At 47.2% G+C, this 14325-nt stretch overlaps 6 protein-coding genes across 6 annotated transcripts; 4 read left to right on the top strand and 2 right to left on the bottom strand.

Annotated features, from left to right (window-relative positions):
- Nucleotides 1-705: 705 nt before the first annotated feature.
- Nucleotides 706-1820, top strand: GLAREA_06946 (SET; the record flags this gene model as incomplete). The annotated part of the gene is made up of 3 exons (XM_008080894.1): nt 706-780; nt 832-1361; nt 1418-1820. 3 exons carry the CDS (start codon nt 706-708, stop codon nt 1818-1820), a joined length of 1008 nt encoding a protein of 335 aa, XP_008079085.1.
- Nucleotides 1821-2661: 841 nt separating this feature from the next.
- On the top strand, nt 2662-3330 carry GLAREA_06945 (uncharacterized protein; the record flags this gene model as incomplete). The annotated part of the gene is made up of 2 exons (XM_008080893.1): nt 2662-2709; nt 2788-3330. The coding sequence occupies 2 exons, from the start codon at nt 2662-2664 to the stop codon at nt 3328-3330; spliced, it is 591 nt and encodes a 196-aa protein (XP_008079084.1).
- Nucleotides 3331-4531: 1201 nt separating this feature from the next.
- On the bottom strand, nt 4532-6724 carry GLAREA_06944 (uncharacterized protein; the record flags this gene model as incomplete). Its single annotated transcript, XM_008080892.1, has 2 exons — nt 4532-6573; nt 6625-6724. 2 exons carry the CDS (start codon nt 6722-6724, stop codon nt 4532-4534), a joined length of 2142 nt encoding a protein of 713 aa, XP_008079083.1.
- Nucleotides 6725-7379: 655 nt separating this feature from the next.
- GLAREA_06943 (Isocitrate/Isopropylmalate dehydrogenase-like protein) lies at nt 7380-8503 on the top strand (the record flags this gene model as incomplete). The annotated part of the gene is made up of 2 exons (XM_008080891.1): nt 7380-7404; nt 7455-8503. The coding sequence occupies 2 exons, from the start codon at nt 7380-7382 to the stop codon at nt 8501-8503; spliced, it is 1074 nt and encodes a 357-aa protein (XP_008079082.1).
- A 207-nt stretch (nt 8504-8710) lies between these two features.
- On the bottom strand, nt 8711-9199 carry GLAREA_06942 (Ribosomal protein S8; the record flags this gene model as incomplete). The annotated part of the gene is made up of 1 exon (XM_008080890.1): nt 8711-9199. The coding sequence occupies one exon, from the start codon at nt 9197-9199 to the stop codon at nt 8711-8713; it is 489 nt and encodes a 162-aa protein (XP_008079081.1).
- Nucleotides 9200-9754: 555 nt separating this feature from the next.
- Nucleotides 9755-11399, top strand: GLAREA_06941 (uncharacterized protein; the record flags this gene model as incomplete). The annotated part of the gene is made up of 3 exons (XM_008080889.1): nt 9755-9792; nt 9851-10017; nt 10072-11399. The coding sequence occupies 3 exons, from the start codon at nt 9755-9757 to the stop codon at nt 11397-11399; spliced, it is 1533 nt and encodes a 510-aa protein (XP_008079080.1).
- Nucleotides 11400-14325: the final 2926 nt, after the last annotated feature.

Here is a 14325-nt window from a genome sequence, read left to right as displayed (position 1 = left end):
CGCCAACCACATATTTACCAAGACCGAGCCATCACTCTGTACCTCCGCAATACTTTCAATAGACCATAGCAGACCTTGCTGCATATTTAAGCTTGCTTCCAAAAAAAGTACTAGTGGGCCGACAGTCAACGCTGGATACGCAGACAGATCGACCACCGCTTCAGCATCAAACATTATCACCACCTTCACCTGCAACGACCAATCCCTCCATCTACCCGATATCGATGTTTCAACCCGCCAAAATAAACCAGGACTCCTCTATGATTCACACAGTGGTGGCCACCGGTGTATAAAACACACATTTGATAAGATTACTCGAAGGAGTTTGCAGCACCATCACCAAAGTTGACGGTGTCGAACACAAACACCACGTTGCTTACACAGCCGTATCCTTTCTCCCACTTTATATCCTACTCGCCAAAATACATACGTACACTGCCAGTGCTGCATCAGTCAACTGCTAAGAATATCTTTTAAAATATTTAGAGAAGTCGTTTCTCAAAAGTGACAACAGCCAAGTCAACCACAAAAGCTTTAACAGGCAAGATCAACGAGTTCATTATCAACAGCAGCTATCCTTCGAACTCCAAACATACAACGGCTCTCACATAATTCTTACACTGCACATCGAGCTTATTTACACAACCGCTGACGACACTTCACAGCTTAAGAAAGACTGAATACTGAATCACCAGTAAAATCGAAATGTCAGGCGGAATTAAATCCACAGATTTTGATTTTGAGCAATGGCTCACGAAGGGCGACAGTGGATGGAAGAAAGTAAGTAAAAGCGATCTATCGCAGCTTCGAACTGTTTCTTATTCTCGACAGAAATACCAAAAATTCGATCAAGAAAAGTCGAAACCAAACAAAGTTAAATTACAACAAACCAGAAGCTGCGCTTCATCAGTTGGCGCTTCATCAGGTCGACATTCGACCCAAAGTTCTCCTACAACATCCTTCTCATCCTCCTTTCTCGACAGATCCTCGACTCTCCCAACTACTAATCTGTCGATCCCAACCACTTCAAGCGACGAAAACGAAGAAGACGGCCCGCCGGCTTGGGAAATAAACTACTCCATATCCGCGCGCCCCCAATTCGACCCAACATTCAGAACGGAGTACTTCGAAGTTAGGTCATCCCAGAACAAGGGGTTGGGTGCTTTCGCCATGAAGAACATTTCAAAAGGCACCTGTATTATGGAAGAGCCCCCATTATTCAGAGGGAATTTTGATAAAGTTTATCATGAATATCATAAGCTTACAGAGGAGGAAGCGGACGAATATTTGAGTCTGCACGCATGGACTGGGTCGTCGAGGAGGGATACACAGAAAATAAGTTGCATTTTTGCTACCAACCGGTACGGATATTTGTTGTCAACTATCAGCTATGACTTCTAATCTTTTGTGATTTTAGTTTTCGTATGTCGGAAGACGAGGATGGGATTTTCCTTAAATGCTCTCGTTTCAATCACAGCTGCCACCCATTTGCAACCTGCACATACGAATACGACGAGGAGACCGACAGGCTAAGGATAACAGCTTTGCGGGATATAAAGGCGGGGGAGGAGATTACCATCAGTTACACCAGAGATGCGAGCTCACTTTACGATAACTACGGATTCAATTGCGATTGTCCTGCCTGCAAGGCCCAGCCAGCTACTGGATACATCTTTGAAGCAACCGAGGATAGCTCCGAAGAAAGCGAGTACAAGTTTGAGGGCAGCGAAGATGGCTCTGAAGAAAGCGAGTATAACTTTGGTGGATGTGATGAATTGCCCAAGGATACCATGTGTATGTCACAATCTGATGACTCGTAATATCGGGTGTTCGATGGATGTTCGGTGGGTGAAGCACGTCTCAAAAACATATTGGGGGTAACAGTACTAAAGGGTCTGAGGGGCAGGGGACAGGGGAGGTGATTTCATGGGGGATTCGACTTGGTATTTTATAATTGGCGTTTTATTTATTCACAACGGTTGGCGAGGGAAAAGGGACATGGGATTGTATTTATACCGAGTAAACGGGCCTTTATGGCAGCACTCAACTTCGTTTTATTTTCCAGTTTCTTTTTTTGACTAACCTGGAACTAATAAACATACGAACTTATTATGTTACATGTGAGTAAGGATAAGGATAGCTACGTTAGTTACGCGGTACCGGCGTATCTCTGGCAAGAATACAGTAGTTTCTGCTGTTCTGTGGTTCAGCAATATATGTAATGTAGATTCAAAACTGACCTTCTCTTCTGTTTAGAACGGTTGTATATCGGATATCCTATGAGCCAAGTGAAATGATTCTGAAAGAAGCATGTGCGTCATAGCAAACTTATTCAGTGTAAATTCACTCACAATTCTAGCCGAGGGCGTCAAAAGCGAGAAGTACAAACCTGTTTCGTTAATCTCAAGACGTTTTTCACCCCATTAATTATTTTTAGTGTCATTCTGTGTTACCATCGACTCATTATTGTTTTCCTATATAATTAGTATCTGGCCACACTTCGAAATCCTACCTGCCTTGTAGACGGGTTGTTCGCCAAACGCACCAAGTCGATGAAAAATACCACACAGGTGTTTGCTCGAGGTGGGAGTATAGTGTCATAACACAACTGTCATCATTTGCTGTGAATACCCAATATTTCACCTTCACCTTCGATCGATTATGGTCAATCAGAAGAAACATCCTCTAGCTAGTATTCTAAATGGCATGGTTAGTTGATCACATCTCTTGAATGCTTACTGCTCAGATTTATTGGTCGTATGAATGTTAATCACAAAATCCATCTAGCCCACAATCCGCGAACGAGTCGAAGCCCGTCGTCAAGCCTTAAATGAAAAGAGACAGCAAAACGGACGAGTACGTTATGAAGATCCCACTAGGACATTAAAGGTTCATCCGGGAGTTTCAAGTGAAGCGTCGATGCAAAAGTACTCTCAGCTTCAAATCGAGCGCGACGAGTTACGCAGAAGTCAAGATCAAGAAAACGCGCCGTTGTCTCTCTCCAACGAACCAATCCGGAAGATCAATCTCCCCAACAACTACGCACAGAACCACCCAGAGCTTCCTCGCTATCAACCGCCAGCGCTCCGAGGTCCAAGGGATAACGCATCAGGACGATATGCCCAGTTTCTCTGGACGGAGAATGAGATGGCGAGGAATAACGGGTGTGTGGATTTACGGAGACTGTTGACGGATCGACAGCAAGTGTTCCGGAATGCGAGGGCGGTTGCGGAGGCGGAGAGGTTGAAGAGGGGGGTGCTGGTGGCGGTTGGGAATTGGATTGCGGGGTGTAGGGGGGAGGGGTGTGAGGGGTTTGTGGGGAGGGGATGAGGATGGGGTTGGACATAGTGGTGCAGTATAACGAGAAAGTTGTAGTCACTTAAGAGGCCAATTGGTTTGTTGATGAAAGAGATGTTTTGGGTAGGTTGTTGGAGGAATTGATTTTGAATTGAAGAGGGCTTTTTAGCTTGGGTGTAATAATGGAGAGGTTCAGTTTAGTGGAGACGAGCGTTGTTTGAATAAATACTAATAATTGATTTTGAATGCCAAAGTACAAGTTAATCCCAGACTCCAGCACAGATGGAGTGATTGCTAATCTACGTGAACCTGACACACTTCATTGACCCTACCCATTCATGATTATTGTCTTTGTTCTTTGTGGTGGACTATATAAACCCCAACCATACCATCTTCTCTTATTTCACTTCATCGGGTTTCTTGCGTGTGAGGTTGCCAGATTGTGAGCATCCTCATATCAGCAGCTGGATATACATCCAAATCATCCTCCAGTGACAATCCAACTTCCGAGATGACAGCTGCACACCATTTCGAGTTGGCCTCACAGCCATTCACAACAACACCATCAAAACCACGAACCTGTCCCAGATGCCCTCATCGACTTTCGGATTTAGCTTCGCATGTCGTTGAGGAGGATACAAGTTTAAGCGAGTCGAGTGCTGCCGAAAACCACTTTTCAACGGCATCAAGCCAGTCAACTGCTATACCCACCATCAGCCATAACATGAAGGGGAGGTCAGAAAAGGATGGGTTGCTTTCACACATAGCAGAAGGTTGACAACGCTTTGTTGAGGGTAGACTATTACACAAATAGAGAGATCTAAACGTCCATGAGGTTCCAGGATAAGGCGGAAAGTTAGCGTTGAACTCAACCCAAGTATCAGTTATGCATAGCTGGATCAATACACAATATCGTGTAATGTCCAAAGATACGAATCTGAAAGTCAAAACTGTCAGTAACACGTTAGTGAGTTCACTCGACCTGTCAACAGTCGGATGAGGTTATATTCATGAGACTCTTGTAAAGACCGAGCAGTTATCTTATAACGAAACCCAGAATTGATACCGAGCACGCGCTGAGAACACGATCAATTCTGCTAAGCTCTTAAAAGCTACAACCCCGCTCATACACAACTTAGATAGCTACCTCAATGCTAATGGGCGTCCACGCCACAAAAATTCAACGCTCCATTTTACTTGATCTTACAAATATATATTGAGAACAAGTTTCTTCCTATGAGACTGTAGTCTCCTTCTCGACAGCAAGTTTCGCGAACTCGGCATTAAGTCTCTCGACTTCCTGGCGAGCCTTAGCGTCTTCGGGGTCTTCTGCGATTTCCGCATCATGCTTCATATCGGAAGAAGAACTCGGTGTTTCGACATCTTTGGTGGAATCTTCCTCCTCCTCTTCCTCCTCTTCGTCCCCTTCCTCCTCTTCCTCTTCCTCCTCCTCCTCATCATCGTCAACGACACCGGCCCTCGCTTCATCCGCAGAAGGTTCACGGTCTTGAGGCTCAGAAACATTAACATCGGCTTTGCCTGCGTTATCGTCCACTGCTTCTGCCTTTTCCACTTTAGGAGCTTCGCCTTTGACACCAACAGGCTCTATGCTAGGCTTTTTAGCAGACTCCGAGGTTACTTCCTGGCTGACTTCTGATTTTTCCACGACAGGCTCTTCCTGGATGGTCTCAGGAATCGTCGGTTCCTCCTTTGCTAACTCTTCGACCGCGGCTGCTTGCTCGTCGACGGCTTGAGCTTTATCTGTTGAAGGCTCTGGCTGAGCATCAGCTTCTGCGGCTTCTTCGGATATCGCAGGTTGCTCCACGGAACTCGTGTCTTGAGGTTTTCCCTCAACCGGTTTCTTTTCCTTTGGCAAAGGTTTGGCTGGCTCTGCCGCCGATGATGCTTTCTTCAAAGTTTTGGGGTCCCGCTTCGGAGTCGTCTTAGTTGCAGCAGAAGCAATCGTTGATGTGGGCGTCTTCAAAGCTTTCTCCATCGGCTTTGTTGACTTTGTCAAGACTTTAGCAGGAACATGGTCTCTAATCTTTCTGGCCGGACTGCCCTTGGAAGAGTCATTTGGTTTGCTTAGCCCATCTCTCGTAATAGGCCGTTTAACTGATGGAGCTCTCTTCGGTGGAGAGGTCGTGGCTGGCTTTTCAGCGGTCTTCGAAGCCGAAGCAGTTGTTGGGCGCATCATCCGAGCGAGAAAAGAATCGTCAGCCGGTGCGGGTTGGTGAGGAAGACTTGTTCGAGAAGGCTGCTTCTTTATGGCAGCTGGTGGTGGACCAAGCGAAGGCCGGTTGCTGCTTTGCTTCAGAGTTGACGGTTTGCGGCCCAATGTGGACTTCGTTGTCGCAACACTGGCGCGGCTGGGAGATCGCGAAGCGGCATGATGGGCAGCTAATGAATTTGTGTGCTGAGTATTGCCAGATGCACGACTAAGTGATTGTCGAGCTGCTGCCGGCGGAGACACAGTGGTCTTCGACACAGAAGAAGCAGTAGGGGCTGTCAATGATGCCGGAAGCTTGACTGGCCGAGTTGGAGATTTTGGGCGAGGTTTCTTGAATCCCGTCTGGGGTGGTGACTCTTGTATCCGTGTCTTCGGTGCTGAGCCCTGAACCGAAGCTTTTAAAGGTTTGGATGTAGGCTTGGAGGTATGGTTGGGTGCTACGGAAGCTTTGGATGTTTTTGGTGCTGGGGCCTTAGTAGGCGGTTCCTTTTTTGTGGCCCTACTAGGTGTGGTCGGTGTCTTTGGTGGTGCTGGTGACTTCAGACTTTTATTTGGCGAAGGCTTGGATGCGGCAGAAGGCTTCGCAGTGGATATAGAAGCCGGCTTGGAAGTCACCTTCCTCATAGCTGGTTTCTCGTTGGGCTTGGTGGCAGTAGACGTGGTACCATTTGCGGAGGCAGGCTTTTCGTCGGTTTTGCTGGCCACAGGATTCACGGCCTCCCCTTTCTTCGGAGATCCATTGGCCGCCTGCATCTTCGTGTCCAGAGGTTGTTTCTCAATTGGAGACTCTGCGATTGTCTCCTCAGCAAGGGAGCTCCGCTGTCGATTCCCAATGTCTGGCCGCGTTGCCTGCCTCGGTTCTGACATATCTCGTGTGCTTTCGCCCTCGATACTGAAGCTACTTCTTCTTCGTGATATGCTAGGTTCTCCGCTGGTGTCTCTTCGCAGTCCCATCTGATTCCCTAATTGTCCGCTTCGTTCTACTGCTACGAAGCTGGTTCGCACTTTAGAAAGGGGTCGAGGTGAAGTTCCTGTGCTAGCACCGCCTAAAGAAATTAGTTGCCGTCAAGCGCAGCTAATCTGGGGAAGGAGCTTACCCATGGAACTTCCGCCAGGAGAACGTCCTCTATCCTCAGGTCGTTCCTCGGAATTTTTGTTCTCGAACATCGCTCGCAGGTTGTGCACGCCTCCAGACATGTTGTTGGAATGTGAACTATGGTGGTAATTATGCGGCTGTCCGATGCCTTTCCTGTCAGGGAAATAAGTTTTGTAGCTGTGCCCACACCGCTTTTAATTTGTGCTCGATAGCCCCTCGCAGATACAGATAAGTATTTATACAAGTGTGAATGGAAGGTTTCGCGGAAATTTGGTGATACTGGATGTTGAGTCCCAGACTAAGTGTATTTTGATGGTCGATGAGCTTGCAAGCTGTCTACAGAGAATATGACATGCGACGGGTATGATAAATAACGCGTAATTATTTAGTAGACGATGGCTCTTGTAGATCCAGAGGAATATGTGAATGACAAGAATGCGAAGCGATGTAACTAAGAAACATGGAATGGACTGGCAGATAGACGCTCTACGTCTTGAGCGCAATGGAGCTCTCCTGACAACTATTCACATCAGAATATGCAGGGGAGCGCGGTGGATTCAATTCCCTCGAATTGATCTGGTGGGGGAGAGAAGGGAGAACCCGTGGCCGTGGACGTTGCTGCTGGGATTCGCTGGGGAGAAAGATAGGGGCTGCAGTTTTGCAGGGGATTTCTGTATCATAACCGAGACGCAAGGGGTTGTCGATGCTCAAAAGTTTTTGTGACCGACATCGCAGCGCGCGACAACACCACGCAAAATGGCAGCCAGAACACTTCGTATAGGTATGAAGCATCTGCTAATGTTACAATTGTACTTTCCTGATGCTCGATAGGGTTGATTCCAGGTGACGGTATTGGAAAAGAGGTTATTCCAGCTGGTCGCAAGATTCTAGAAGCTTTGCCCGCATCTTTGAAGCTCAAATTCGAATTTGTCGATCTCAAAGCTGGTTTTGAAGCCTTTGAGCAGACTGGTGCAGCCTTGCCAGAAAAGACGGTCGAGATCCTCAAAAACGAATGCGATGGCGCTCTATTTGGGGCTGTCAGCTCGCCCTCGAAAGCTGTAAAAGGCTACTCCTCACCAATCGTTGCATTGCGCAAGCGCCTTGACTTGTACGCCAATGTGCGCCCAGTCAAGAGCGTTATGACTGCAAAGAATCCGATTGATATGGTCATTGTGCGGGAGAATACTGAGGATGTATATGTGAAGGAGGAAAAGACTTATGATACCCCAGAAGGAAAGGTGGCCGAGGCCATTAAGAGAATTTCAGAAAAGGCATCTTTCCGAATCGCCACAATGGCAGGAGAAATCGCTTTAAGAAGGCAGAAGATTCGGGACAGCGGGGTTCCAAGCATTCATAAGTCACCCATGGTGACAATTACCCACAAGTCCAATGTTCTCAGTCAAACGGATGGATTGTTTAGATCAACTGCCAGAGAGGCTTTGGCTGCGCATAAGTTTGCTTCATCTGTAGGTGTGGAGGAGCAGATTGTTGATTCCATGGTCTACAAACTCTTTCGTCAACCGGAAACTTACGATGTCATCGTTGCGCCAAACTTCTATGGAGATATCCTTTCCGATGGAGCTGCCGCGCTCGTCGGCTCACTGGGGCTTGTCCCAAGCGCAAACGTAGGAGAGGGATTCGCTATTGGGGAGCCATGTCACGGTAGTGCACCAGATATCATGGGTCAAGATATCGCAAACCCTATTGCTACATTGAGAAGTGTTGCACTCATGCTGGAATTCCTGGACGAGGAAGTTGCGGCTGCAAAGATCTATTCTGCCGTTGATGCTAATCTGGAAGAAGGTAGACTTCTAAGCCCAGATCTTGGAGGTACCGCATCTACAACCCAGGTCGTTGAGGATATCCTGAGGCGTCTGTAAACATGTCAAAGATATGATACAAAAATACGATAGAAATTGTACAAAATAAACAACCGAATGTTTAGTGATATACAAACAGCTATCATTCAGCTGCCGTACTCGCAATTCAAGATCTTTGCTCTAAGTGGGTGGTTCAGGCAGGCTTATGTCCAGCCGAATGAACGCCTTCAATGCCTATAATGTATAATACACATCTTCTTACAAGTCCTACAATACTCTGCACAATAACATTCCTCCAACTCTTCTCTCCACACATTCCCTCGCTTCCAGAATTCCCTTGTCGGTGGTGACAAACATGCTCTCTCCTGGTTTTGTCAATCCTTTCACAAAGCCTGCTTCTTTCCCTCTCACGATTCTCGCCAGCCCGTCAGCGTCCATCCAAATCCTCTTTGTAGGTTTGCTGATCATGCTCATTTCGCTCAGCACCGCTTCATTGTTGTAGTATTTGAGACCAAGCCATAACCTCCTCGTGCTAACGTTTTCTTGTGTAACTGGCTCTGGAACGTAGGAAGATAACGTATCGAGTCGTGGTGGTGTGAGGCCGCCGCGTGTTACTGAGGAGAGGAACCCTGATGTTTGAAGGGCAAGTGAGAGCGTGAGGAGCATATTTGTTGACGGGATGGAGGTCAAGCCAAGCCGGGCTTTCGAGGCATTTTGCAGATGCGAACACACGTTCGCAAGGTGTACGAGAGACATGATGAGCTTCGTAGTAATAATACAGTCGCTCGTGGTTCGAAAGATTAGCCCGCGCGGGCGCAAGTGATGTTAAAGTCCAAGTCCAGATGCGAGCTGCAGCGAGTTTGTGGCTCTCCAGCTGGGATTAGAAGATGTCGCAGAGGCGTTAATGAGTTTAGTGAGGTAGGAATTGAACAAGCGTAAGGCGCGAGAAGTATACAGGTCGGGCGGTTGAGCTCCAATGGATCGATTTCATTTCTCATGTAGAGCCGACCAACATGGAGTTCGGGTAGAAAAAAGTATTAGCCAAGGGCGGAATATTTGCAGCGCGGGGCGGGGCGGGGCGGAGTCGAGATTTCTGACTTTGCCGCCCTGCTATTTTTGATCGCTCATTGGAGCAATTAACCGCTCACCTCTCTCTCTCCCATCATTGGACTGCCCCTCCAGAACCAAAGGTATGTAATATTTCTTTGCGCGTTTCCAGCTTGCTTCATCTCCCCTGATTGTGAGTTGTGGTGTTTCTTTCCAAGCTATCGCCATCATCTCTTAAGTTTATCTGTACACTGAACGATCATTATGGCGGCTCGACCTGGGGAAGAGCTTGTCGCAACCTTGTGAGCCCGACCAAGCTACCCCACGCCAAACTATAGGCTACCAACTAACATAACATAGATTCGCCGACATTCATTACTTCTATGGACCTCCATCCGCTAAGCCTCCCCATCACAGATTCGATAAGAGTTCGTTCATATACCTGTTTGAAAACGCTCAGTACCGACGTGCGCGAGTTGAAGTCGCAAATAATGCTGGAACTCCAGAGCAGGATGCCTTTAACGGCTGTAAGTAATTGCCTAGCTCCGATAGTTGGACCATTCTAATCGCTCGTACAACAGATCTGGACAGCGCTCATATCCAATATTCCTACAAGCATTCCACCCTAATCACCTTGACAATCGAAGGAGTAAATCGTGGATCTTTTGGTAGCCCACCCCCTGATGGCCAAGAATGGCATCTTCCAACATTTGACCTTCGAAACGAGAACAAATATATGTACAAGCTACACACAATTGACATCTACTTTTGGGTGAAAGAGGATGCTTTGCAGTTTTTGAATGGCGTGCGGCGGGTTTTACCTGCACAGCAAATAACCGTTCAAGACGAGCCAGTCGCTCCTCCACCTCACCAGCACGATATGAGCGCAGTGGTTCAAAAACTGGAAAATGTTGCCATCACGGACCCATCTTATCAGCAGGGGCAAACAAGGAACTCCCAAACCACGTCAATTCCTGCTCCTCTGTCAAGAAGTAGTACAAGCACTTTTCCAGGGCCTCCTGCTCAGCAGCTATCTAGAAGTAGTACTGCGACATTCCCTGGCCCACCAATTTCTGCAACCCCGCAAAGTGTGGAAGCCTCGAATTTCAAACCAATGGCTTACAATCCTGCAGCACCCGCTGCTCCAGAGGTAATACAGCATCGGGAGAAGACACCACCACCTGAAGATGGAGCTGGCAATCCACTTGTTGCAGCCGCCACCTCAGATCAAGGTCAAACTTTTAATAACCCATATCAGCAGCATGTGGGCTTTTCAGGGCCTTCGGCATCACAGCAAGCTCATTACTTCGCTGGGCCACCAGCAGCAAGCGCACCACCGCAGTTCAGTCAACCGCTTCCGTCTGCGGGGTTACAATCCCCTTATGCACAACACTTTCAGCACTCATTTGCTGCTCCTCCCACAGCACCTATTGCATCAAGTCCCTATTCTCAACCCCCATCTGCAGTGCCATCTGCCGTTTCCGCACCTGGCCCCCCACCTTATCAGCAGCAATCTTCCTCAAATTCTCAGCACGTTCCTGTAACACAACAATTTGCGCAGTACTCCGGCTCCCCTGGCCTGGCTTCTCCTGGTCTCACTTCACCAAGCATCTATTCGCCGATGGGCGCTTCGTTTGCCAATCCTCAGGCCCCTTTAGGAGTGCCCCCGCCAACATCTGCTCCACCTGGTGGATTTTCTACCTACAATTATCAGCATGTCGGCAATCAGCAGCCGCAAGCAAGCGATTATTCAATCCATCAGCAGGTTTATAGACCTACAGAGAGCGAGGCAACTGGAAAATCTGCCAAAGCTCCAAAACCCCCGCGCGGCAAGCTCGAAGAGAGGGCTGGCCGCTTGGAAAAGGTGGGGGGAAGCTTGTTCAAGAAATTGGAAAAGAAAATTGGATAACCACAAGGAAAATCCACTCAACCCCGCTTCTAGTTGCTCATTACGTCAAACAACTGGTCTTGAGGTATGGGATTAGTCAGTTGGAAACGGGAAGGTAACGTGAGTATCCTCGGCCACCTCTTGCCCACATACCCGCTTAAAGCAAGCATGTTATGTTCTTCCCAGCCCATGTAATACACATCCAAATCAAACTCATATCTTTCCGGCAGAAAACCTTTATACAACTTATTTTTCACAGAACTATTGCATTAACATCAATGTCAACGTCTTGCCATCCGCCTTTTTGCCAACTCTCCACTTCCATCAAATCTACCAATGCTGATGCTACTTACAGTTTTCAATTTTCATGTTGTGCCAGCCAAAGTTGTGCTTTCTATAGCATCGTGACGATACGTTTGTTAGAATGGCATACGAACTATGCTGCTCACAGAATCAATTCTCTGTTTCAGAGACCAAGCTGACGGTAAATAATTCTGGCCATCTTTCGAGTCGGACTTCTTAGTTTGTCCCAGAAAGCGCTCAGCAACCGATCTAGAAGAAGAGTTTTTCATACATTTTACCCCATGCGCAATCTCATATATTGATGCAGCATTATACGCAACTATCGTCAACACATCCATGGCTATCTATACTGGTAGCTCAAGTCCAGCGAACGTGTAACAATGACTGGTCCCCTGAACATTGAGCAGATGAAACGGGAATGGCACTCTTCTGCCGGACGACAAGTTTGCTGAGTGGCCCATATCTCCTCAGCGCTTGTCGACCCCGCTCATTTCGCATGATCGAATATATTTACTATAGTCGAGGGTCACTTTACCGCCGAAACCCATTTTGCACTCTTGCCTGCGCTGGGGGCTTGCATATTTATTTAGCACGTTAGAATCCCATGAGAGCATCCTCTCATCAAACTTCTCCGGCCCAAACTCGCTATTCTCAGTCAGAGACTTGTTTCAAACTCCTAATCAGATTGTGGCTGGGTGCTTGATCAAGACTTTTGAAAACTTACTAAAATGTGAATGTGCGAGGAAAATGCCTCCAGAGAGTTGCTACGTGCAATAGCTGCAGAGGCTGAGCGAAGGCATGGATCTTTGCCCCGGAACTAGGGGGCGTTTGTCTCTGCTGAGATGAAGATTTATGAAGCCTTCTCTCTCTAAAGATGCTTCTTTAACCGCATGTGAGACGGCATGAGATCCATCAATCGCAGTCTTTTTGTCATATAGGGATCTCAGCCTACGTTACCAGAAGCGGTCGAGCTTAAGGCATTGAAATCAACTGCCATTGAGACGCAGCGTCCCTGGCCTGGGAAACCTTTCTTGATTTTCTGTGGAACCAACCCCACGTCTCACGGCCAAAGTGAGAGCTACGATGCATCTGTTGGGGGTGTTCGTGGAACGGTATCTAAACCCTGTGCTTCTCCACGGTGCACATTCGTATCGCTTGGTAAGGACGCTATTACAGCTTTCTGCATGAAAGCAAAACGTGTAAGGGATAACCTCCAACATTGCAGGATTATATTGCACTTCTCAAAGTCTCAGTGCTTTTAATGCCGGACTCATACTCCGAGTCGTGTCGGAAGCCATAATTCTTATCCGCACCTGCTTGAGTTGCTATTTGCACAACCATTGTTGCTTTTGTTGTGGCGGCGCTTTTGCTGGTGTAACACAAAGCTGCATGTTCCATGGATCTTGATAATTATCCTGACATCCGTTTCGTATTTCCGTTTAGCAGATGAGTTTATACAGGCCAATGATTGCTGGTCTCATCAACTCTTCAAGGAAAGAAGTGTGATAGCATGGCTGATATTGCAACTAACTGAAGAATACCAGGACTATTCGCTTGCTGTATTGGATTTGAGGAGATTAATAGGCCGGTTTGCGACCGCTTCTTCCAAAAAGCAACTCGAGGTTTTCCAAGCGTAAGACATATTTGGTTTACTACTCGCGTTCTTTCACCAATACCAGCCAAATCATGCGGATTGTCTTATGCAGCCGCATGGGCAGTGTTCAACACGTAGAAGATTCTCAGCACTGAGGTGCGACCACGATGTACCATACATGATATGCGATATCAACGCCATCAGACTCCACGCGGCTAAGTCTCTGACTTCGGCAGTGTTCTCGAAGACCAGTAAGAGCGAAATTGAACAGTCTTGGCAAGGCTATGACTGCCGGACAAAACGAAACTTCTGGCGCCACTATGCATGAGACCAATCGCTCGGTTAGGGCGTGCTGCTGCAGATGGATGACGAGGCGACGAGCACCTGGAAGCCCGATTGCACTTTGCACTTTTCCCGAACATACCTGTCTCACCTAAGATTTTGTAGTTTACATAAAATATTGCGGAATTTCATTCTTCCACAATCACTATGTCGGTACTGAGCCTCTACAGTAGGCTGATTAATTATCAGTTCGATAATAATTGGCTAAGCACCCTCGAAAGGAGACGGTATTATAAACAAACCCAGATGGAGCTCTCGATCTATACTCGAACACTTTATTATACTACTCTAGTCGCTATCGTAGTAGATTAACTAAGTACGATGTTAATTCCTAGTTAGCTTTATACGCTACGCTTTAATAACTAAGGATCTACGGCCGCTATAGTACGCCGTAATATCGAAAGTACTATAAAATTAAGCTTAACGACTACTAATTGTCACGAGCAGCGTCGGCCCCGGCGTCGTGATACTCCTAGGACCAAAGGTCCTAGGATTAGGCGAGGTCACGGGAATTAAGTGGTTCCTAGGACCGCCGTCTAATGGCTTAATTCGGTTAATGTTAGTAATGTTTATATTGGCGGATAGGCCCCGGTTTTGGGTAGTATTACGTAACAAGTAAGAGTTCGACAAGTTCGCTAGGTTTACTATCGAACTCGTCGAACTCGTTAAACTCGTCGGAACTTAGGTAGGGTAGGAAGTCCTATATAA

Source organism: Glarea lozoyensis (assembly GCF_000409485.1).
Source record: "Glarea lozoyensis ATCC 20868 chromosome Unknown GLAREA14, whole genome shotgun sequence".
In the NCBI taxonomy this organism is placed as follows: domain Eukaryota; kingdom Fungi; phylum Ascomycota; class Leotiomycetes; order Helotiales; family Helotiaceae; genus Glarea; species Glarea lozoyensis.
Note: the sequence above shows the minus strand (reverse complement) of the source record. Positions and strands in the feature narration are given on the sequence as shown.